We start from the raw sequence: 25,617 nt of genomic DNA, 5'->3' as shown, positions 1-25,617 counted from the left end.
TTGGGAAGGGTAGATGAATTAAAAATTAGGATGACCAGCAACAAGGTGAGGTGGATGGATTGGTGCTTTGTCGGAAGACCTGAAAGACCAGGTTGAGGACAGATCATTCTGGAAAAAATCTATCTACATGGTAGCTAATAATCAACACTGACTTAATTACATGTAATCAATCAACTAATCACATTTATATTTCATCTGAATAGAATTATGCCTTCCTATTTTTATTTATTTTTAAACAGAATAAAAGGAATATACAGAAGCCATCAGCAATGTGATACTTTCTATCTTTCTTTGAGTACTTCTCTAAACCTGCAAGGTCAATGCCCAAGCTCCTGGGGTTAATGGAGTGAAAGTTTAATGTTGTGGAAAGCATAGGTTGAGGACAAATGCCACTGAACATCTGCAAAAAAGAGTGGCATCAGGGTTTTTTAAACTCGCGTCTTTTGGAAAAATTCTTCAGATTCACCCATCTTCACACCATAGTGCTGAGAAACATGACTTAACAATGTTTCTTTTTATTTTTCTTATATGTATCCATTTCATGTATTTATAGCTATGTTATACTTATACCTGTTATCCTATAATCGCTTGACAAAATAAATAAATTAAATAAATAAATGTGATAAGGACTGAAGGAAGAGTGGGGAGAATGCTAAATTGTGGTTTGATCAAGAGACCAGGCTGTATTTTCTTGTTCTGAGCTAAATGCATGTGCATATGGGGTTGTGCCAGAGGGTTCCAAAGCAAAACTGCTTTCATGATATTGCATGCAAGTATAAATTGGCAAGATCATCTAGATGGTATAATGTAAATTTGGGATTACCATATTTAAGAAAGCATGGACAGTAGTTTTGGGGAGGCCAAGAAATTGTAGGAGAGGGCTGTCAAACTCCCGGCCCACAGGACAGGTGTGTCATGCGCTGGCCAGGCCCACCCCTGGTTTAGCAAATGGGGTTAAAGTCCCAATATGTCATGTGATGCAGCCGCGATGACGTGAGTTTGACACCCCTGCTGTAGGAGAAGGAATGTCAGAATCTGGGAGTGGAATGAAAAGGGGAATCATCCTAGAATCATTATGTAGGCGCAAGCAAACTAAATCCAAATTCCCTCAGGTGCCTAACTCTGATCAGGTATTGATGGTTAGTTGAAACAAATGCCTGTACATACACTTTAGTAATAAATCAGTTTAATTGGACTTTCATGTGTGGACCTGGTCTTTTGCACCTCATAAAAAAACAGCCTTAAGTATCTAGACCAAATATTCCACCAATCAAGCATTATATCATTATTCTTATTGGTAATAAGCTAGGATTCCTTGCTAGATTCAAATCAGAGAATATTGGATTGATATAGAATAACAATAATGTAAAGTAGACTGTTTTGAATCTGTAATGGTTTTTCCAAGCCATATGATTCATTTTAAGACTAGCATATGTTTTAATTGCTCTGTAGTATTAGATAAATGTTTGAATCTAATGGAAAATCAATTGAGGTTACCAAATGCGAGTTCTGAAGTGTCATTCTAAGACTATGGTAAGCAAGTTTGGAATAATTTATCCGCTGAGTGTCAACATTTATTAAGCAGTATAAGAGGAAACCTTGCACATCCAAAAATCCCTTGGAGAAGAGGAGAAAAAGATAACAAGAACCATGATTTTTCATACTAACTTCCTGATTTAAGATATAATTTAAGATTCTTTAAAAGAGTTTACAGCTAGGAGATTCAAACCAGTCATTCTGTTTTTGTGACAGATTTGAAACTTGTCATATTTAAAGGCTTTTGCAATATAAATAAAACCAAGGAAAGCAAGTTCGATTTCTCTGCCAAATAAATGGCATTCTTCACATCTAACATACTTGCAATAGATTTTATAGAACAGTAAGACTTTTTTTTGAAGATGCTAGAACAGTAAGAGTTTTTTTTGAAGATACTATAATACACATAAATTTTAAAAGTTCTTTGTTTACAAATATTGGCAGACATTTGATAAGATTTTCAGTAAACTTACATTTGCATTACAGCATTTTCACATCAACATTTGCTTACATGAAATTTATTCAGAATTCAGTAATTTCTTGTGACTGTTTCTTGGTTGCTTCATTTTTTGCCCCAAATATAGAAATTCTTCATGTATTGTTGTGATTTCTAATGCTAACATCTGATTAAATGAGCTGCACTTCATAAAAGCATATGCCTTTTAATAAAAATGGTTTGTCTGCAAAGATGCTACCAGATTTTTCCTGGGTTTTTTTTTTTTTTTTTTTTTTGGCAAAACATAGACGAACCCAGCTCTCCTCTTACAAAACTAACCCTTTTATGTTGGTTGTTATTCTGTGCATGTTGAAAAGAAAACTTATGTTTGGATCTCTACTCCAGGAACATTTTCTGAGTGTGGTTCCATAAAATCAGTTCCTTTTCAGAATTTGTTACCGACATGATAGCAACCCATTTGCTGCATGTTCAGCTCATGAATTCAACTAAGAATTTGGCACTTACTGTTAATGCAACAATGCTAGAAAAACGTACTGCTTTCGATTTTCCTGTTTGTATTTCTCTGCTTAAACCACATTGAGGAGGAAAATGTCCCTAGGTTGGTGGTAACTGTGGTTTAGACTCATTGTAAACACCCCAGATGGTTCATAAAATCCTTTTCAAATGCCATCTGTCAGGCGTGTGTCCAGCCAGCAGCCTGTCGTTTTGCTGCAAGAAAAGAGAAGGCGGGAATTCCTTTACCTCTTGTTTCCCTTAGTTTGTTTCTGAATTGCAGTTGGGGAACGTTTGCTTTAAAGCCACAAAGCCAGAAGCAACCATTGCTCTTCAGAATGCAAAATATGGATGTTTATAGCTTGGTTAGTTCCATGGAAGGAGAAGTTACACAGTGTCACTGATCTTGTATCTTAAAGTTAGACCATGGCCTTGTAGTAAGTTGCCTATTTCTTGAGGGCTCTTTTGGCAAAAAGATATGCCTGGAGCCCAAATAAAATTGAAGGAAGGTAAATCAATGGACCTTTAGCTCAGTCAGTGCGGAGAGCTCAGGAAGAGCAGTGAGCTGATACAAACCAGCCCATTTGACATGGTCAGATGTGTTAGTTCTCAGCACTTGGAACAAAAAAAATACTACTAAAATCACATTTGTATAGAATTCAAAGCATTACAGCTGGTGTCTCACTCATAGGGTGTATCTTTTCCCTAATATGAATAAGATATAGATTTATTTTCTCCTCATTGAGTCTCCAAGGATACAGGAACTGTGTTTTGAAGAGATACTCAGAATAAAGTACAGTGAATTACCTCTACCCGGAGAAAGTTAAATATACATCACTCAGAGTGCTTAATGTTCAATTTTTATTTGATTGTATCAAGATTATGAGAAACAGCTCTCCCTACCCCTTCCCACTCTATTTTATGCAAGTATTATCCTATTTGGGAAAGCTTTGTGAAATTAATTCATATTTCCTTGTATAAGTAGGCTAGGTATTTGAAAGGAATGAAAAAGTATAAGTAAACTGAGAAATATTGCTATTCAGCATGTACTTGGTAGATTAAGAAAAACCGTTAGACTATCATAGAAACAGAAGATGCACAAAACAATATCCCTTGAAGAATGGCATAGTTAAAAATGTGAATATATTATGGAAATAAGCTCACGTTACAGAAAGATTCCAGTAAGAGAACCAGTGGTATTCCCTAAATAACCACTCAAATAGAAAGAACTTAAGAAATAATTTCTAGAGAGAAAATTCTTTTCTTCTCTCTTTTCCTCTCCTCTCCTCTTCTTCTCCCCTCCCTTCTCCTCCCCTCTTTTCCTCTCCCCTCTGACAAGCAGGGAGCAGAGCAAATGAAATAGTGATAGTTATCCATACTTGGGCAAAGAGGTGCTGCTTTAAACTCTATTGGCTTCTCTACACTGACTTTTAACACAGAAGATTCCACCTGGCCACCACTGTTTCTCTCAGCATTATCAAAATGTAATATTTGTTTATTTCCAATAGTACTCTTGTAACATCAATATTCACCTTGTTCTATCTGTTTTTTTTTTCTTTTCTTTAATTAGGCACCACACGTCCTCCAAGAGAAGGAGAAGTGCCTGGTGTGGACTATAACTTTCTAAGCGTACAAGAGTTTCTTGAACTTGAGAAAAGTGGAACTCTTCTTGAAGTAGGAACCTATGAAGGTATGTTCTGAGACACCTTGAATGTTGAAAGGAGAACATCTTGGAAAATTTTAAGAGGACATTGTGACACTCCTGAGGGTTTATAAGGAATCCATTGAAATATTTTGTAGGGGTGGGGGGAGGAAATCTTATCTGTCTAAGTAGACCTCTACCACAACGCAAAAAAATCAGCAATAGAAAGAATCCATTAAAGTTTAACATTATGTATTAACATTAGTTGCCTACAAAAATATATGACTGTATATTTTCCTCCATTGGTGAACCTTATGTCCAATGTATGCAGGTAATCTTCGACTTACAACAGTTCACTTAGTGTCCATTCAAGATTACAACAGCACTGAAAAAGTCATTTATCCATCTCATCCTGGGCACCCTTTTTTAAAACTATTACCATCTGGTAGATGGTACAGAATAATAAAAACAAGCACAAATAGGCTGAAAAACAGCTTCTATCCCAGGACGGTAGCTCTTTTGAATTCTACTGTAGAATGCAGTGTTGGTGCGGTGTCGGAGGTTTTCGGTTCAATGTATAGAATGTGAAGGTGGTGTGTTTGTGTTTACTTTCACAGTCATAAATTGTACACTAAAGATGGTATTTAATTTCATTGTACGAGGTGCGATGACAATAAAGTAAACAATTATGTCTGGGTTTTTTCACACATTTTTCGACCATTGCAGTATCCCCATAGTCACATGATCAAAATTGGCATGCTTGGCAACTGACTCATATTTATGATGGTGGCGGTGCCCTGGAGTCACCTGAACACCTTTTGTGACCTTCTTACAAGCAAAACCAATGGGGAAACCAGATTCACTGAACATCTGTGTTACTAACTTAACAGTTGCAGTGATTCGTGGAACAACTGTGGCACGAAAAAAGGGGCAAAAGTCACTTAACAAATAATTCACTTAGCAACAAAAAATGGGGACTCAATTATAATTATAATTAAGATTTAATTATGGTCATAAGCCAAGGACCATCTGAATACAATAGCCATAGAGCAGGGATTCCCAACCGCCCCCCCATCCATGATTTGTAAAATGGGCACAATTCATTTATCAACCTCCTTGCTTTGCAGCGGAAATTTTGGGTTCAGTTGTAGTCATAAGTCAAGGACTAGCTGTGATATTGAGGTTATTTCAGCCTACATCCTACTGTGTGCTGTGGTGAACAATTACTTATTGCTTCCTGTAATTTGTTTATTTGAAAATGTCTGGGTGTCTGGATAGCTGGACACATGAGCCAAAATAACATTGAACTCCATTGATTTGTTAATGATCTTGCAGGCCATTTAAGCCCCTTTTAGCTGCAATGCTATGCATTCTTAATTAGAAGAAAGCTTCACAGAATTGAGTCAAATACGTTCAGGGCTATTTTGTATTCTCTTTTCCTGCTCCTCTACTGCTCATTTGGCTAATGTTTAAACTCTCTCAAGTTTACTTAACTTTCTTTTTAAGCTAACAAAGATTTTGCTAGTTGGAGATTTTTTGAAAGAATAGGAAATAATTCTTATAATAACAAATACAAAGGCATTCTGCAAAGGCTTTCTAAATAAGAGGTTGCTATGCCAATCCAGCCACAAGAGGTGATAATTGATATATTTCTGGGTGTCTTATAGCAATTATCCTAACGCCTTTTCTCAGATTATCAGGAGGATGAATGGCTGTATATTAAAAAGAATGACTGAAATGTTCCATTAAAAAGAAGGGGAGTGGCCCTTCTTACAAATTTAAGAACTATTCATCAAGTCTGTTTTCTTGCAAGTTTAATAATAGATCTTTATCATTTTCCCCTCTTTTGCTGCATACGGAAATTCTTTTCAATCTGACTCAAAACTTTTAAAAATAAATTAAATGCAAATCTTCACTAAAGGGAAGGTCCATAGGGAAAAGAACTATGACACAGGTAGAAATTTCATCTTGCTACTAAAAACAATTGAGTCTTTTTACAGAATAATACAGTTGGAAGGGAGGTCTTCTAGCCCAACCCCTTGCTCAAGCAGGAGAGCCTATAGCATTTCAGACAGGTGGCTGTCCGGCCTCTTCGTAAAAATCTCCAGTGTTTGTGTACCCACAACTTCTGGAGGGAAATTGTTCCAATGGTAAATTCCTCTCACTGTCAAGAAATTTCTCCTTAATTCCAGGTTACATCTCTCCTTGATAATTTTCCGTCGATTGCTTCTTTTCCCGCCTTCAGGTGTTTTGGAAAATAGACTGACTCCTTCTTCCTTGTGGCAGGCCCTCAACTGCTCTTCCTAGTCGTTCTTATCATTAAAGTAGATATGTAAAGAGCATTAAATAAGAAACGCTGCCAGCCGGCCCCATCATAATGTTCAGGACCAGCCATCAGAGCCAGGCTTTAAGGCTCTTTTGGAAGTTTCCTGCCTCACAGGGGGTTGGACTAGAAGACCTTCAAGGTCCCTTCCAACTCTCTTATTCTGTTACTCAGAAACCAGGAGTTTGGGTACAGACTTCACCATATTGCAGAGGGCAGGAGCCACAGCAAAAAAGGCTCTTTTCCTGGACCAGCTGAACTTCTTTGGCAGATGGGATCCAAATAGGCCTCTTTCGTGGAGCGAATGGGACAGATTAATCCCACTGAAGTGAGATAGCTTCTCTGATGATACCCATGCCTTAAAGAGCTTTAAAAGGTAATGACCAACACCTTGAGTTGGATCCAGAAGCAAACATTACTTTGAGGCAGGGGTGGGTCTCTATGGGTTCGCCTGGGTTCAGGCTAATGTAGCTAATGTTATGGCCAGTTGGGTAAACTGCCAAACCCCAACCCAGGCTGGCCCTGCCCACCCCACCCCGCCCTGCCCTGCCCCTCCCAGGAGTCTCCACACAACCCATTTGGGACGCGACATAAGTGCTGGGCCCGCACTGAGGCTCAGGGAGGGGAAAAAACGAGCCTCCTGAAAGTTCTGAAAGTCCAAAAATGGGCCCGTTTCCAGCCTCCGGAACCTGGGGGAGGCAGTTTTCACCTTCCCAGAGGCTCTAGGAAAGCCTCCGGAGCCTGGGGAAGGCGAAAACATCCCCTCCCCGCTGTGGTGCAGGAGGCCAATTAGGCCATGCCCACCATGGCCACGCCCACCCAGCAACTGGGCGGAGAACCCATTGCTAAAATGCTTGAAGACCACCCCCGCTTTGAGGTTCAGTACAATAATTTAGAAATATAAATTAGCAGTATTGAGATATCCTTAAGGCTTTGTTTTAGCAACCTCGGTTTTCTGGTCTTTTACAGGGACCTTACAATAGGAAGCAATCCTACTAAAAATCTTGTATTTCTTTTGGTTATCTTCTGCTTCTCATCTTTTTTTTAAAAAAAAACCAACAACCTCTAACCACGCTTTGCTAGTCACAGAAATAGAAACCACAGTACAAACTTGCCTAATTCTTCGTTTGTTTCATTCATCCATTACTATTGATGAGGCAAGGAAGTTTTCCTCTTCGCACATTGTGGGAGCCACCACATTATTAATTAAATGTGTATTTTTTTAACACTAAATTACGGTGGCTGCATAAATTCACTGCAAAATGTAAAAGGTTATGTAAACAGGATCCTGGCTTAGGCGAAGATTATGATGATTAGACAACCATTGATTGGAATTACAAGTAGACTTTCCCCGCCCCCTTTCTGGTGGCTCCCCAAATAGTTTGTAAAATTGTGATGCATTTTCTTCAGGGTTCCTTCTCTTTCCCACCACCCCCTCATTCCTTCCCTTTGCTTTCAATGAATAGCCTGCAGACTAGAGGTTGATTTGTTCTACATAAGCTTTGCTTTGACTGCTCTCATTACTTGCAGTGGGTGTGTTGTGCTAAATCATAGGGTAGGGCTTTCTTGAGTCGACGACTAAAGTAATTTACATCATTAGGAGGTAAAAGAACAAATGGGGTGCAATTGAAGAGCTTCGGAAATCGGGATATTTTTTTTAAAAAAAAATGAAAATCAACATACACCTAAGACCACTGGATCAGATAAACATTATAAATATTTCCAAAAATTAATGGAGCAAGCTATTGCAGTTAAGAGAATGCCCACATTTCAATAGTTAACTTTAAACTGACCTACCCAGTTTTATAACCTCTATTATGGATATGCAGATGAAAGTTTTCAGGCTTTACCTTTTTAGAAAGAAACAAGGATATTTTATTCTATTAGTTAATATTCAGGGGAAAACTGAATTAACAGGAAGCCTTTATAAAGGTTATCAGTGAATTATTTGTTTCTACTTGTGGTGTAAAACATATGTACCCCTGTGAAATGTCTCACAACTGTCTTGGCATTTGTTTCTCCACATTGTGGGAGAACCAAATGTAACCTTTAATTACAATCAGCAACTAAAACCAGGTATAAATGACATTTTCCAAAGGACAGTGTGATTTTACTGTGATTCCGAGAAAAGGGATATTAGGTAGAAAGTAGAATATTAAAAAATCCTTTCTGTACAAGAAAAAGGTAGTTCTTGGGAAATTATCTGTAAACTTAAATGTTTAAGAAGTTGTGCATAGTTTCTTAATATCTGGCCTAATACCCTTTTAATTGCTGTGTTGAATGAGATAGAAAAATGCAGTGTGAGATAGAAAAATGCAGTTTAAGGTAGTAACTAAATCGTTGGACTGAGATTAGGAAGACTCAGGTTCGAATTCCCATTCACTTTGTGATTTTAAGCCATTCACAACTTCTCAGGTTAACTTATCGTACAGAATTCAGTTATATTGCCTTGTTTCCCCCTAAGACAAGCAGGATATAAATGTCATGGTAAAAGAGGTGCTCCTAGATTGGGAATTATGGATTGTAAGTGACAGCCCAAACTCCATTTGCTGTTGAATTTTACCATGAAAAATAATTGTGCTTGGTGTCAGTTTATGTCCTAGTTGTCTCCAGTCCAAGGCAAAGAAAGGAAACCTGAAGCCTTAAAGGCATCCATCAGGGATGAACTTTTGGTCTGCAAAACTGCTACAAGTCACAGAACACAATCTTTTCCAACCAACGTAGGCTCAAGAATTTAGAGACCTAAAAACAGTGAATAGTTTCCACATAAGAGTGACAATACTCTGTTTTGAATACTAAACTGGCAGTTGTTCTACAGCCTTGTTAAACTGAGTGGGAGATGAACTGAAGCAGAACATGAATGATTGCACCAGTTCATGGAATGACACCATAACAAGATTGTCACCAGTTGTTTCGTCTACAAAACTGGAGACTTTTATAAAACCATTTTTAAGGGAAGTAGTATCCCAAGGGCAGAATGTTGGGAGTAGGTAATAGGAAGGTGCTACTGAAGACAAGGAGGCTGACTGGAAGGTGGATGACATGTGTGGAGTAGAGTAACAGATAGAAGAAAAGATTATTGGCAATTCACTCCCTTCTACCCAGGACATAGCATATTAGTGATGCTTGAACAGAGTCCGCAGGATTGTCTGGGACGCTATACATCCTTGTTACTCTCTGGGAGGAGGTAATGAAACAGAACATCGGAAGCAGAACATCCAGATTCTGCCACATTTTGGTTCCACCTAGCATCAATCTTGTGAACTCTCAAGGTTCCTTTTTCCACTATGTATTCAAAATGGATAGTGACTAATATTTATATGTATATTTGTGTATATGTATATCAATCAATAAATGCAGGTCTTGGCGTGTTGGGTTCTTTTCCTGTGTAAGATTGAGAGTATCTTGGTGACGTTTCGACAAGGTCCCACTCACCATCATCAGGCTGGTGCTTTCAGCTTCATGCTTGTGCGAGCAAAGCATGATAGGAGCTGCCGTCTCTCTATAAATACTGGTCGGGAGATTGGCTGTGTTGTTATTTCTTGATTGGTTGATGGAGTTGATGTTTGCAGATTAGTTGGTTTTTTCGTAAGAACACTTGTGGCTGAGAAATTGGCTGTGTGTCTATCAGCCTCCTGTGTTGTAACGACTTGGGTCATGGGCTGTGTGATGACCTTCTGAGTTCTATTGTTGCAACATCCTGGGTCTTGTGCTGTAATCTCCTGGGTAGTTGGCTGTGTTGTAACATCCTGGGGTTTGGTGGTGTAGCCCCCTGAGTTCCGTGATGTGATATCCTGAGCAGGTGGCTGTGATATGATGTTCCAGGTTTTGGTTGGCTCCAAGTTTGAGGTCTGGTTACATGTTCATGGCGTGTGTCAGTTTACTTGGTTTGGAGGTCAGGGGGTGCGGCAGTTGGTGATGCAGTCATGATCTAGTTTCTGGACGGTGGTTGCCTTTCATCTATGGGAAGGGTTTGGGTTTGAGTCTGGTGAGGGAGGTTGGTGGTGGTGTCATGTGTTGTTTTGGGTCCAGTGTTGGTTTTCATGGCTGGGATTCATTTGTTGATGAGGGCTAGTTTCCAGATGTCTGGCAGGCAGGAGGTATCGTCCCATTTATTCATGTTATAGGGGTCTTTCTCTATTTTGATGGCTTCCCTGATTATTCTCTTGTTGAAGTGTTCTGTATTGGAGATTAATTAATTAATTAATACCTCCCGCCTACTGGACATCTGGAAACTAGCCCTTATCAACAAACAAGTCCCAGCCACGAAAACCAACACCGGACCCAAAACAACACATGACGCCACCACCAATCTTCCTCATCAGACTCAAACCCAAACCCACCCCATAGATGAAAGGCAACCACCATCCAGAAACCAGATCACAGTTGCATCACCAGCTGCCACACACACCCCGACCTCCTAACCAAGCAAACTGACACACGCCATGAACACATAGCCAGGCCTCAAACTCGGAACCAAACCAAAAAACGGAACGTCACATCACAGCCATCCACTCAGGATATCACATCATGAAACTGAGGAGGTTACACGTATTCTTACGAAAAAACCCAACCAATCTGCAAACATCAACTCCATCAACCAATCAAGAAATAATAACACAGCCAATCTCCCCACCAGTATTTATAGAGAGACAGCAGCTCCAATCACGCTTTGCTCACACAAGCATGAAGCTGAAAGCACCAGCCTGAAGATGGCAAGTGGGACCTTATCGAAACGTTGCCAAGATATTCTCAATTTTACACGGGAAAAGACCCGAACATGCCAAGACCTGCATATCTGTACCCATGAAAATCTACGAAAACTATATAAATATATGTGTGTGTCTGTGTGTGTGTGTGTAGAGAGAGAGAGACAGAGAGAGAGAGACAGAGAGAGAGACAGAGAGAGAGACACACACAGAAAGAGAGAGACAGAGACAGATTGGACAATAATTTGTCTGCAATGGTATAGGTTTCCTGCCTGATCAGGGGGTTGGACTAGAAGATCTCCAAGGTCTCTTCCAACTCTGTTATTCTATTCTGTTCCGTTCCATTCCATTCATGTGTGTGTAGCATGTGTATGTGTATAGCATGTATATATGTGTGTTATGTATGGGTAGATGCATACTTTCTTTTCAGAGCAGGCAACAGAATTTCATTTTTAATCTGGGCCAGTGGGCTCACAGTAAAAAATGTTAATAAAAAGTTATTTTATCTGATCAATTGTTTGCTAGGCAGCACAGGGATGGAGATGAAGTAGACCATGGTTCCAAGCCCTTAGGGTGCTGTTCAGTGAGGGGTGGTGGCCACTCTGGTGTCAAATGTGCCAGGTATGCCACCGTTAAGGATCGGCAATCTTTTTGGCTGATAGGTACATTCAAAAATATGAAAACATGTCACGAACGAATGTACCAAATAGTTTCCATCTGGCCATACATAATCAGAGAAATATGATTTTTTTCAGAAAGGAAGCTGAAGAGGAAACTTCCCCAATCTCTGTACCTTCTACCTCATTCTGATTTTTCTTTGTCCACCTCAGTTGACATGACACTTTTATGGAACAGAGGATTATTCCTCCAAAAAAGTGTGCAGCCAATAAATTTAGCAAAGAAAGAAATGCCCAGTTTCTTTCTTTCTTTCTTTCTTTCTTTCTTTCTTTCTTTCTTTCTTTCTTTCTTTCTTTCTTTCTTTCTTTCTTTCTTTCTTTCTTTCTTTCTTTCTTTCTTTCTTTCTTTCTTTCTTCCCAAGTAAAGGAATTTTTTAAAAAAAAATTTGAGGGCATTACAGCATCATGGAAGTTATCAGAAGAAACTGTGTTGTTTATGGAACCTTTGTCAACTATTTCAACACAACTGCTACAGGAAGATGGTCTAAAGAAGTGCTTTCTTTTCCTATTTCTCCCCCCCCCCCCAATCTTTTTCAATCTTCTTCCCCATTCATCATCCTGCTACCCTGGCATTATTTAGAGCATACAAATAAGAGAGACAGGATGTGCTGTAAGAGCACTCATTATTCCCATTAATGCTTTTACTAGAAGAAGCCATTTCCTCTGTATCAATAATGTATACATGTGCGTTTCAAATCCAAAATGAAGAAGGAGTTTAAAGGTCCTGCATCTGCACTGAAGCTAAAGCCTTTATGTTCATTAGAACTGATTTATGCAAGGCCTTTGAAAAGGAATCACTCTTTTGAGTAATTTTCCTCAGCTTCAGTCTCCTCCAGAAGCGAATTATAGAAGGCGAAAGTCAGGGTACGGGTGAGAGAAAGTTCACCCCACTGAAAACTTAAATGGGCTTTCCCATCTCTCTGATCCAGAGAGATTTAGAAAGTAGCACCCTGTTAATGGTCTAGTCTTGTTTCTAGAGGTATTTCTATAACAGAATAACAGAGTTGAAAGGGACCTTAGAGGTCTTCTAGTCCAACCCGATTCTCGGGCAGGAAACCCTATACTATTTCAGACATAGCTGTCCAGTCTCTTCTTTGAAAACTTCCAGTGTTGAAGCATTCACAACTTCTGGAGGCAAGTCTGATTAATTGTTAACTGATTAATTGTTCTGTCAGGAAATTTCTCCTTGGTTCTTGTTTCTCTCCTTGATCAGTTTCCATCCATTGCTTCTTGTCCTGCCCTCAGGTCCTTTGGAGAATAGCTTGACTGTGGCAGTCCCTGAGATATTGGAAGACTGCTATCATGTCACTCCTGGTCCTTTTCCATAAACTAGTCATATAATTCTAGTATGGTTCATCTTAAGGTTGTACTTCAATATATGACTTTTTTAAAAAAAAACTAATAAATTGATGTTGGGCTAGATTGCAGTGTTAAGGCTTAGCTCTTAGCTGAAACTAGATCATTCCTGGATAGATTTTGTTCTATAAAGCACCTAGCATATTTCTGTGCACTGAACATTATTACAGAAACTGGAAGGGTGGCTTGGCATTTCTCAACCACCGTCATCAATCTCCATTTCCCAAGATTTCAGTATTCTCACTGCAACATCCGCAAGGCCTCACACAGTGATATCAAAAATCTCTCCAAATTTGGACCCACAAGAAGAAAAGTGCCCATTAAAAAAAGCTTTAATTTAAGTGGGGTTGTCATAAGTGACATTTGCAGAGTGACTGATACCCTGGTGTTTGCAGATATGGCATTTGTCATTCCTTTGTTAACAATGCCTAGGAAATTCAGTTTTTCTGTTTAGGAAGAATTAATCAACTTACATGACTGAGTTTACTGAATCCGGGGAAGCGTTTAATTAAGAGTCTGCAGTTATTTCAAACAAGAGTGGGCAGCCCATGAGCTTCATGAGATTTCAAATGCTGCTCCCTACACTTTTTTTTTTTTTTTTGGCAGTCATTTTCTGAATATTTTGAGCAGGAAACAGCTGTCAGATAGATTTAACACATCTAAAAAATATTTTTTCTTAAAAATCTACACCCCGAGGGCTCTCCCTCGGAATCTGAGCTATGCCAAGCCCATGGATTTTAACAGTTCCTGGCAGGTACGAAGCTCAACAATTGCAGTGGGATAAATGTGTAACATTTTCCTGGTGCCATCCTGAAAATCTCCAAGCATATGCTACCAAGATGGGAGATAAATAAAATGACTCTAACGTAGTTGGAAGAGCTTTTCCTGGACATCCGTTTTTGAGAAGAACAGCTTCCACATTTGACATGCATTTTCTGTTGCTGAAATTAGATGTATCTGATCTGTCTTTTGATTCTCTTTTTTTATTTGCAACCATTAAAAGCTTATCCTTCTAAAGCAGGTGACATGGTTTTAAATTCTAGGCTGTAGGTTGCATTTTTTTTAATGTTGCTTTTAAAAAATGAACTTACCATCTGCTGAGGATATTTATTAAAGAACATGATCTCAGCCTTCCCTTATTTTTCCAGGTGATGATAGAATTTTGTGAGAAGTTCACTGTCAGTATGTTTCAGTGTTAATTTAGTGTGCATTTTCTTTGGAGATAACTAATCAAAATTCAGACGTAATTTTTTTTCTTCCCTTTTTTCTTCCATTAGTCTCAGTTGCCTTTTATTTTGTTTAGATCTTATATGTGTGGTGCCCCTAAAAATGCAGACTTTGTTTCTCCTTTTAAAATAAAAATGGTTAAGTTGCTGCAAAATAAAACAGCAGACATCTGCGGCTTTGTTCCGCATTAGGAGGGCTTCTCATTGAGTCCAATGCATCAAGAAAGACACCAAGCCGGTTCAGTCTTGATGAGCAGCCCCAGCACGCGCTCAGGGAAGCCCTTTATTGAACAAAAACGTCACAAAAGAGAGTTCAGCCTACTTTACATGTTAAAAGGGTTGGGGTCTCAGTGGATATATTGTAGCACCCAATCACAGTGCTTAAGGGATACAAAATAACCAATCCGCGCCTGCAGTCCAGCCAGTAGCCCAAGGTGGGCAGCATCCTTTGTTCCTGATACCTGCTTTCAGCCTACGTGAGGCCTTGCAGGTATCGAAGACTCCTTTGCCACGTGAGGCTTGGCATATATCAAAACTCCTTTGCCTACGTGAGGCTTTGGCATATGCCCAGGCTGTTAGATGTGGATTCGCTGCTGCATCTCCTCTGTTTTAGTTTTACGCAGAGGGATTTCTTCTGGTTCTTCGCTATAGTCCATACAGAAGCCCCTGCGCATGTTCTCATCGGGTCCTCTGAGGGTATAGCTTTGTACAGAGATTCTTTTCCCAGAGGGCATTGACCTGTGCAATGGCGCGTTTTCTGCTAGCAGTGACAGACTATTAGAGATGGTGCGAACAAAGATTGGTAATATACATGGAAGAATAACACACCCAGCAGCAATAATACCTATGAGCGCTATTATAGCTTGTAATCCTGGCAGTTTTGGGAGCCAGGAGCCAAAGATATTTTTGAGGTCCATACCGCCATATTTGATCCGGATTGTAGGTTAATTGTCGCATCTCAGTGGTTAACTGTGCTACAACTTTGCCAACCTTGTCAATTTGAAGACAGCAATTTGTGAGATTAAACCTTCCACATACCCCCTTCCTTGGCTAATAAATAATCCAAAGCCAAGCGATTTTGATAGACAGCTGTGCGTAATTTGTCTGTAGCAGTTGCAAGAGTGTTTAGAGCCTTATCTATTCGTTGACCTGCTAAATCTAAGACAGCTTGCAAGCGAATGATTCTATTAAGCATATATATGGGGGTCCTGTACCCATAAGACCCGTCTTGGGCCCAAGTGGCCATGCCATAGGTGCAGACGATTCTCTGTGAGGTCCAGGTGTCCCCTGTGTATTCTGATTGGCAGGGGAAGCCTACAAAAGTATTGTCGGCTTCCTTTTTGAGAGACAACATGTCATAAACAGGGATGCCTAGTTCCTGCTTCACTGAGATTGGAAGGAGGAAGAAGGAAGGTCTTATCCATCCCAATACACATGACCCTTGCCAATCTGCTGGGAGGGATGGGTAGGCTAGGTTACCGCAGATCCAATACATGTCATTGGGTGCAGTCCAGTTCTGGGAGGATGAAGTGTCCCTGAGATAAGGGAGGAGGGTTGTGTTGAATTTTGTGGGTGTGGTAGTAGCATTATCAGGTGCTGTCCAATTCTGGTAGGAGATGTCCCACGTACCTAAACAAAGGAGATGTCCTACCGGAATGGACCCGTTCGGGAGAAGCAGTTTCTACCGATTAGATTGGTAGTAATTGTCCAGATAAGGGGGTCAGGGGCAGTTCTGGCTGTTATGTTTCCTATAGAAGACATGTTGTTGAACAGTGATGGCGAGGCTTCTAAGGCTTGCCATGGCCACTGTTCTCCTGTGGTGGTTCCCCCGCAGACAAAGCAATTGGTTATTGCAAGTTGTTTTGCAATTTTTTCTGCCATGTCCATGAATAGGTTTTTTGCTATTATGCTGGTATCAGGGGCTTTATCTAGCTTCCTTAAATTATTATACACTGACCAGCCTAATGATGTTTCCTTACCCTCATATATCACTTCTGTTTTTATAGTAATGTAGGTGTTTGGGTCTGCTCCTATGCCATCGATCCCTATACCATAGGTATCCATGGCAGGGTGTTGTCTGGAGATAGTGATCTCTACCTTGTTGTCCTTGGTAGACCCTGATACTCGTTTAAAATGTGACAGATGATTGCAACCTGAGTATCCTCCCCAGTGTAATCACAGACACAAGACCAACCCGAGCATTCAATGGAGCCCCGCAAGGGATCCAATGATTAGGGTTTTCTACGGCCCAATTGATGGGCGTGGGACACAAATACTTATGATCATGAGCATATTTGGTTTTCCAATCATCTGACCCACAAGGATATCCCCTGGTTTGGAACAAGCAATGCAAACATCAAAAGTTAAGACAATTGGGTCAGTACCATCCTTAAGCACAGTGGTGTGATTTAGGTAGTAAAGTTTTCCTCCCCTTCAGGATCGGCTCTGCCAGAGGCTTTTGGAAGTCCGGCCCACAAAGTAACATTGAGGCGAACAGCCGCCTTGGGGTCATAGCAAATAGTTTTTGAGTTCATTTTGCATAACTGATACATAGTCCCGTTATTCTGGCAAGTTTTCCCAGTAGAAAGGCATCTCTGAGGTTGCTGGGTATGGTAAATGAGAGTCAGTCGAGTGAAGCCTGCTTGTGTGGTTTTGGTCAAGCAGGGGGTGCAGTCATCTGGTTTGGAGGGTTTTGGTGATCTTTTAATCCTATGCAGCAAAGGGGGTTCTGAATATGAGTGTCAGGCTGGATTCACTAATTGTCTGTGATGATGATGAGATGAGCGAGGTCTGAGGATTGTCCAGGAGCTGTAGGTGTTGCGCGTAGAATCATGGAGGCGCCCGACCTGAACAATAGTAGATGGTTGCAGTAGGATGGGATATGAGGAGTGTAGCTCGAGGGGGTTGTTCAAAGGTGTTGACCCGGAAAGAGGCGTTGCTGGAGATGTAGGACCATGGCTGAGGAAGCGTTGACCATCTGAGATAAGGAGGAAAAATGTCCCAGGATGCAGTGCAGGTCAGCAGGAGGGGGTGTCTGGCGTGAAGTATGTTACTCTGGATGGAATGGAAACTTTGGAGGCGTGCGCAGCAAGGTGGAAGAGGGAGGAGGAGGAGGGCCAGCGAAGCAGCAGGGCAGATCATGTTGATATGTCTGCAGCTGGTGGTTTTGCTACCTTGGGGTGGTATGGCCTGACGTGCCGTCCAGGAACCCACAGGACACGATCTGGAAGCTGGATAGCTGCGTAGCCACGACCCCAGGTGAGGAGATCAGCAGGACCCTTCCAAGCAGGGTCTGGCAGTTGGCGGTAGTACACCTGTGGTTTGGGAGAATCAGGAGAGGGGGGAGGAAAAGTGCCGCTCCGCTGCTGTTGTAGCAGGGGTGCCAGAGGGATTGAGGAAATTAAGCGATAAAGGCAAAGATTAAGGGTGTTTTGCATGACCGGAGGCCAAGGGTTTTTCCCTTTGGCCAGATGTCGCTCTAGTGCTGTCTTTAAAGTTAAATTGGCTCTCTCTGCCAGGGCTTGTCCCTGGCTGTTGTAAGGGATCCCAAATTTGTGGGTGACCTGCCACTTAGAGCAAAATTCTGACATAGCCACACTAGTGTATGCAGGACCATTGTCTGTTTTTATTTCGCTTTGGGCGTCCCAACGATGCAAAGGTGCGAATGCAGTGGTTGATGACATGTTTAGAGGCTTCTCCTCTCTGCGGGTTGCCATTATGAACCCTGAATAAGTATCAATTGTGACATGCAGATACTTCCAGGGGGCAAATGGGGGAAACTGAGTAACATCCATTTGCCATATTTCACAGGCTTTCAACCCCGGGATTTACTCCTAAGGGGATGGAATTGGCTTGTTGACTACAGGTGGGGCATTGCTGCCTGATGGCTGAGGCTTCTGCCATGGTAAGGTTAAATGTTTCATGAGGGCTTTGGCATTTTGATGAAAGTAAGAATGGCTTTCCCAGGGAGTTAGGGTGCGTGGTCATAATACCTGCAGCTGCTTGATCGGCCCGCGCCATTGCCTTCCTGGAGAATTCCTGGGAAAGGCTGGTGGCTGCGAATGTGGCCTACAAAGAGAGGGTGTTGTCGTTGTGCAACAAGCTGTTGCAGTGTAACAAAAAGAGAGAGAAGGTTCTTGTCAATAGCAGGAGAGAGGTAAGAGTCGTGGATGGTAGAGACTATTTGGGTAACATACAGGCTGTCCAAGATCAAGTTGAGGGGTTCGCTGAAATTTTGGAGGACTAGTATGGTTGCAGCAAGCTCAGCCCTTTGTGGTGAAGTCTGCACAGGGTGGTTTTGGTGTGCCATGCTCCATTCTTTTGCTGCACATGCCCCTCGTTCCTGCTGCCATCAGCAAATATAGTCAGGGCACTGACCAAAGGTTGTTTGCTGATGGGAGAGGAGAAGGAGATGGGTATGGTTCTAATGATCTGAAACGTGGGTCAGCGGGTGGGTGGCAGGAGACTAGCCCAGGCCAGTCGGATAAGGCCAACTGAAGCTCCTGGGAGTTTTGGAATAGAGGTTCCCAAATTTGCAGCGAGAAGGGGATAAAAGTGTGGAGACATCTATCCCCATGAGTGCTTTTGTGCGCTCCTGCCCTTTATGATTAATTGAGCCAATTGAGCTGGTTTGGAAGTGATGGAGCATCGGGTGTGTGGGAGAGATGGATCCACTCTAAGATGTGGAGCTTTTGGTCCTTTTGGGTCACTGCCGCAGTCAAGAGCCTTGGGGTGGCTAGAATGACCATATCTAGAGGAGTATTGGCAGCGGCCCTATCCACCCATATTCTACGTATGTTCTCTTCTATATGGGTCAGCGCTTGAAGCTGAGGTTGCTGCAAGGATATTTTGTCAGCGGGCCCTTTTCCCAAGTAAGGGCTTCAATAGTGGAGAGAGAGTGTCAGTGGTTAGTGACAGGAAAGGTCGGGCCCAATTAATGGTGCCCAGATATTGTTGAAGCTGAACCAGGGTAGGTTGAGGAGGCAGAGAGAGTGAGGGGAGTGAAGGATAGGCAGTAGTTGAGAGCATTTTATAGCCTAGATATGCATAGGAGTCAGCACTTGCACTTTTCAGGTGCTATGTGCAAGCCTCCCTTTGCAAGGATGGCTTTCAGGAAAGAGAACGAAGCAAACACTGTACCTGGGGGTCCAGGAGCAGCAACAAGGATGTCATCCATGTAATGATACACCAGAAATTGTGGATAGGCAGAACGATAGGGTAACAGGACCTTATTTACATAGTGCTGACACATGGTGGGGCTGTTGAGCATGCCCTGAGGTAGGACTTTCCATTGAAAGCGAGAGGAGGAGAGGAGTTATTCAAGCGAGGCAGAGTAAAGGCGAACAAGGCGCGGTCAAGTTCATGCAGTGGGATAGAGAAAAAACAATCCTTTAAGTCAACAACCATGAGATCAAATTTTTCAGGGATGATATTGGGATTTGGCAGACCACATTGTAATGCCCCCATTGGTTTTATAATCAAGTTCAAGGCCCTCAAATCTTGTAGGAGCCTGTATTTGCCTGATTTTTCTTTACAACAAAAATGGGGTGTTGTATGGGCTGACAGATGGTTCAACATGCCCTTTGACAATTTGGTCCTGGACAAGTGATTGCAAGGCTTCTAATTTGTCTATAGTGAGGGGCCACTGATCCACCCAAACAGGCTCTGTGGTTTTTAGTTGCAGCCGCAGTGGGGTTTCAGTGGAGGATGCCATTAATCTATGATGAGTTTTGCATTAAGTTGAGACATGAGATCACGGCCCCACAGGTTAGTGTGTAGTGGAAGCACCAAGGGTTGGAGGTAGGCAGTGCGAGAGATGTCAGATGAACTCACCGGTAGCCAGTGTTTGCTACGGTGGGCGTGCTGAACTCCTCCCACTCCCGAGCGGCCGGGCAGTTTCCAGGGGCCAATGCGTCTGGCCACTCAGCCGTTCGGATGACACTAACGTCAGCTCCAGTATCTAAGAGACCCGAAAAGACCTTATCATTGATTGTGAATTGTAATACAGGCCTGGCTCGTTCCATAGATTGATGAACAGTGAATGCCCAGGCATCTTCAGTTTTAACAGGTACTGGAACAGCAGTTGCCACTAGTTCTCCCTTGCTAAGTTTTGTGGGAGTATTTCCAATTACTGCTATGGCAACTGAGGAAAAGTCATCGGAATCTCTCAGAAATGGAGATGCAATAATTCCTTTTGCCATGAGGTCCCGGATGGGATAAATTATGAGGGCGTCATGGCAGGAGGAATGGTTTTCAGACACGTGGGGAGAAAGTACACAGTTCCTGGGATGTCAATTTCCATATCTTCAGAAGCAATTAATTGGAAAGATATGGTGTCAGCCTTTGGAGTGGGGCTGGCTGACTGCCCCCCTCTAGTTTTCCTGCAGTTGGGGGTGGTGCTGCAACACTGGTTTGCCCAGTGGTACCCTTTTTTTTTTTTTTTTGCACCTTGGGTAAATTGTTTTTGGCTTGTTGTTGTTTTGTGGATTGTCCCTAGCCCTACATTGTGCTTTGAAGTGGCCTGGTTTCCCACAATTGAAGCAATTCCCAGCCGGCCTGTTTTGAGAATTTGCGTGCTGCAGGGCCATTGCCAGGTGTTTCATATTGTAGGAAACAGTCCCCGATTCTGCAAGCCTTTAGATAGTCCGAGAGGGAAACCCCACTGGGCAGCCAGGGGCTGCAGAATCCTTTTGCAATCCTCATTTGCATTCTCAAAGGCTAATTTCAACAGAAGCTCTCTGCAGGCCTCTCCATTTGAAATTTGCCTCTGGACAGCCTTTTGGAGAAAAAGGAGCTGCTGTTGGTGTTAATGAGACCTCTGACATAAGGTGCTTGAACGCCATACATGGCCACAGCTTGTTTTAAATCTCTAATTAATTTCATGGATAAGGGCTCAAGCCTGGGCACCAAATTCCCAGCTCTATCCCTACATATTCTATGGGGCAGAGGAGAGCTCCTCTAGGGTAAGAGAGCCCTCCTTGCGCCCCTGTGCCATGGCTTGTGCAACTGCTTCCATGGGTGTCTGATCCCCACAGGATTTAATTTAGGAGGAACCGAGGGTTCACGAGCTGTGGGGAAGAGGCTTCCAGTGGGAGAGCATCTTTGGTTTTGGTCTCAGCAGCATAGGGAGGGGGACCTCCCGAAGAGGGGGCTGCCAGCGTTAGTCAGCGCTGAGCTCTGAACTATCAAACATTCCATTACCACCCTCCAAGTGGTTAAAATCTTTGGCGGAGCCCTGGGAGTATCATGAAAAAAGTCACCCAAACGTTGCCATGTGGAGACTTTTAAGGACCCCTTTTCCGGATAAGCCGGACATTGCTTGTGGATGTATTTTAAAAGGGCTCTGAGGTCCTTTTTAGTTGGAGCCAGGAGCTTTTTGCCCTGACTCCTAAGAATCAAAATTGAGCTCTTCATTAATTCCTTAATTCTTGCAGATGCACCATCTGCACTTTAGAGAATTTCCCGCCCATACTCACCTGAAGGGAGGATTTCTCCTGGGGAAGGATCCGTGACTAGACGGCGTCCCTGGGTTGCAACTGGCTCGTCCGGCCGGGTGAGATGGGAGGTAGAAGGCAGGCGAATCTGCTTCTTTTCAGCAGATCACGTCGGGGGTCACCAGATGCGGCTTTGTTCCGCATTAGGAGGGCTTCTCATTGAGTCCAATGCATCAAGAAAGACACCAAGCCGGTTCAGTCTTGGATGAGCAGCCCCGAGCACGCGCTCAGGGAAGCCCTTTTATTGAACAAAAAACGTCACAAAAGAGAGTTCAGCCTACTTTACATGTTAAAAGGGTTGGGGGTCTCAGTGGATATATTGTAGCACCCAATCACAGTGCTTAAGGGATACAAAATAACCAATCCGCGCCTGCAGTCCAGCCAGTAGCCCAAGGTGGGCAGCATCCTTTTGTTCCTGATACCTGCTTTCAGCCTACGTGAGGCCTTGCAGGTATCGAAGACTCCTTTGCCTACGTGAGGCTTGGCATATATCAAAACTCCTTTGCCTACGTGAGGCTTTGGCATATGCCCAGGCTGTTAGATGTGGATTCGCTGCTGCAGACATCTGTTTAAAGTTTTCCAGTTGATGGGAAGTCAGGGTCCACAACTTATTCATACCTGTATAAAAGAATTTAGGCTGCCAGGACTGCATTGTTTCTAGCATTTTGCAGATTTTCCTGTATATCATACGCTAAATAAATAATAAGGGGGAAATGCCTATTGTTGCAGCTAGTGAAGGGGAGAAAAGGAAAACTTTGAATGGGATGACATACAAACTTGCAAATTTAAAACAAGATCCCCTCTGAGATTCATACTGGCTTTCCCTAATAACCTGGTTGTTCTTCAAGGCCTTGATTTTGGTAATTTTGTCAGCACCAATTGTTTTTAAGTGCTTGCTTAGGTCTTTAGGCACAGCACCCAGTGTGCCGAGTACCACTGGAACCACCTGCATTGGTTTATGCCAAAGTCTCAAGTCTGTTGCCAGTTCGATTCTCAAGTCCTGATATCTGGTGACTTTTTCAAGTTGTTTCTCATTGATTCTGCTGTCACTAGGTATGGCAATGTTGACGATTCATACTTTTTTCTTCTCCACAGTCGTGATATCTGAGGTATTGTGTTCCAAAACTTTGTCAGTCTGTATTCAGCGGTGCCGCCTTGACATAGTGGGGGTGGGTAGGGCTTAACTGTTCCAATGAAGCTGAGAGCTGTGCTGCTAGTAGTGCAAACTACCAGCAGGTCCAACCATGTCAAAGAGGTCTCAGCCAAGGAGGAGAACTGAGTGCACCCAACAACCCATGCAGTGAATCATGATGAAGCACAACCGAACGAAGCCTATACCGGCTTGGTCGTTGCCCAGGTTAACAAGGACCGCTTCAGGTGTTGGGGAACCTGGGCAGCTGTCAACAAGTGGGCTACAGGCCACGGGTCCCATAGCTGAGCAACCAGGGCATGGGCCTGCAGGGCTACTGGAAGCTGAACAACCTCAGAAACGGCAGAAATACACCATGTCAGAGAACCGCACTGTAATGAAATGCTACTACAAAGCAGAACCAGAAAAATGAGGCTACCAAAAAAGGATGTACTACTACTACTAATAATAATTATTATTAATAATAATAATAATAATAATAATAATAATAACTATTGTTGTTGTGATGATGTTGATGATGATGATGATGCTATTGCTATGTAGAGTGGCAGGATTCTTTTCCTTCCCTTTTTAAACTTATATTGTGGGCCTCCTCCGCCAGCTGCAATTGGGTGGTGCCTAAATTGAATCAAATAAATAAAAAGTGTTTCTATTTCCTAGGTAACTATTATGGAACACCCAAACCTCCCAGCCAATCCCTCAGTGGGAAAGTGAATAATGCTGATGCTTTGCAAAATCTCCCCTCAAGTTCCAAGCAGACAACTCCCAAACGAACCAAGTCCTACAATGATATGCAAAATGCTGGTTTAGTACATGCAGAGAATGAAGAGGATGACACCCCTGAAATGAACAGTAGCTTTACAGGTAAATCTCTTAATTTCTCTGTCTCCCCCATCTCTTTCGGTCTCTCTTTCTCCCTTGATGAATTGGAAGATCAGGAGAATCATGATCCATGTAAATCAGTATTTTTTCATGAGATAATTTCCTGGGATTGGCTGCATTCGGTTAACAATATGATTTTTTTTTCTAATTTCAAATTTAAGATATGCATTGCAGCTTTTATGAGAGTAATCAGAACAATCCTGAGGAAACAATCTATTAATTTTTGAATTTAAGCTATCAGATGGGGGTCACCAAAGGCTATTACACTGGTTGGAATTTGGCTCCTAAGCAATAACCCTGTGTATTTCTTACTTGATAGTATATTATTTAATATGTCAGATTAGTGTTTGTCATCTTTGGTGGCTTTAAGACATGTATATTTCAACCCCCAGAATTCCCCAGCCAGCATTGCTGGGGAATTAAAGTAATTGCATTACTGCAATTAGACAAGTATCAGAGTAATATATTAACTGTAATGTGTGGTAAGACACATAAGACAACATTGACAGATTGAAAAAGATTGTTGCTGCTAGCAACAATCCTTTTTTTTAAAAAAAAAATCACCTGATGGAGCATAATTGGAATGTCTACATCCTATTTCAAAGAGGACGACAGTTTCTTGGGAAAAACTCAATAGATAGATAAAAATGCCAACAGAATGTCGAAGTAGCAACAGTGATGCATTGGAATACCAGCAGGAGATGCCACTTGCTTATAAGCAAGAATTGTTGGGACCACAAAATAGACAAAGTACACAAAGTCCTTGGCTTGCAACTGGTCACTTAGCAACTGTTTCAAGTTACCACGGACCTCCTCGAAGTACTTACAACTCAGTTCCAAAGTTCCCACTGCTAGCTCTCCTCCCTCACAGTCACATGCCCTCCACATGTCAGGAGTTCAGCAGCTGACCTGTATGTACAACCATTTGTGCTCACCCATGATTGCATGACTGCATTTTCACCACAATTTTGCTGAAAAGTGGCATTTATTTCAACAGGCCCATAGCAAACCTTTGTTTAACTTAACAACCATGGCATTTACTTAACCACTGACAAGCATCTGCTACATAACACATCAGACCTAACCACTGTTGATAAGAAAGTAAAAAAAAAAATCTGGATAGTGGACATTGCAATAGCTGGAGACAACAGAATTCCAAACTGCTGCATATCCCTACTTTTCATAACAAGTAAAATGAGTCATGCTTTTAAGGAACAGCTGCTTTGTGGAAACCAGCAAGACTGAGAATAGAGTCCGATATTCTGATTTTTCTGATAGCTTTGAAAAAGTTTCTCTAGATCAGGGGCGTCAAACTGGATTTTTTTGAGGTCCAGATCAGCATTATAGTTCTCCTCCAATTTCTCTTGAAGTTTTTCCTAAGTTTCAGAAATCCAACCAGAAATATTGTACTTAGGACAGTTATATCAACTCTTGATCATTTTAGTTCCATTCTATTTTCTGTAGCTTTTCCAGGCTACAATGTTATGTTTTCTGCTTTCTAGTAATTGTACTTTTATATATTTTTTTCAGCCATTTAGAAGTATGTATCAGGTTCTTATTTATTCACTACTAAGTCAGAGTCCATAAACATATATTTAAAGTTTAGGATTTTGGGGGGAGGGGATTGTATCTCAGTACAGATTTTTATATTGAAATTGTCTTTGTTATTTTAAG

The 25,617-nt window shown here is 41.9% G+C and overlaps 1 protein-coding gene across 24 annotated transcripts in view; it reads left to right on the top strand.

Moving 5' to 3' along the window:
* The window catches only part of MAGI1 (membrane associated guanylate kinase, WW and PDZ domain containing 1), a 512,987-nt gene that overhangs the window by 361,462 nt on the left and 125,908 nt on the right, over nt 1–25,617 (top strand). For all 24 annotated transcript variants that reach the window (XR_015741597.1, XM_087923629.1, XM_087923628.1 and 21 more), the window contains 2 exons: nt 4,056–4,175; nt 23,722–23,925. Coding sequence is in view for 23 of the 24 variants with exons in the window: in XM_087923629.1 (XP_087779755.1) it covers nt 4,056–4,175; nt 23,722–23,925 (324 nt within the window). In the remaining variant the exon portion in view is untranslated. The remainder of the gene's footprint in view (nt 1–4,055; nt 4,176–23,721; nt 23,926–25,617) is intronic.

The sequence above is a fragment of the Pseudonaja textilis genome, chromosome 2, assembly GCF_049901715.1.
Source record: "Pseudonaja textilis isolate UNSWEBS1 chromosome 2, rPseTex1.2, whole genome shotgun sequence".
Classification (NCBI taxonomy): domain Eukaryota; kingdom Metazoa; phylum Chordata; class Lepidosauria; order Squamata; family Elapidae; genus Pseudonaja; species Pseudonaja textilis.
This window is presented reverse-complemented; position numbering and strand designations above follow the sequence as displayed.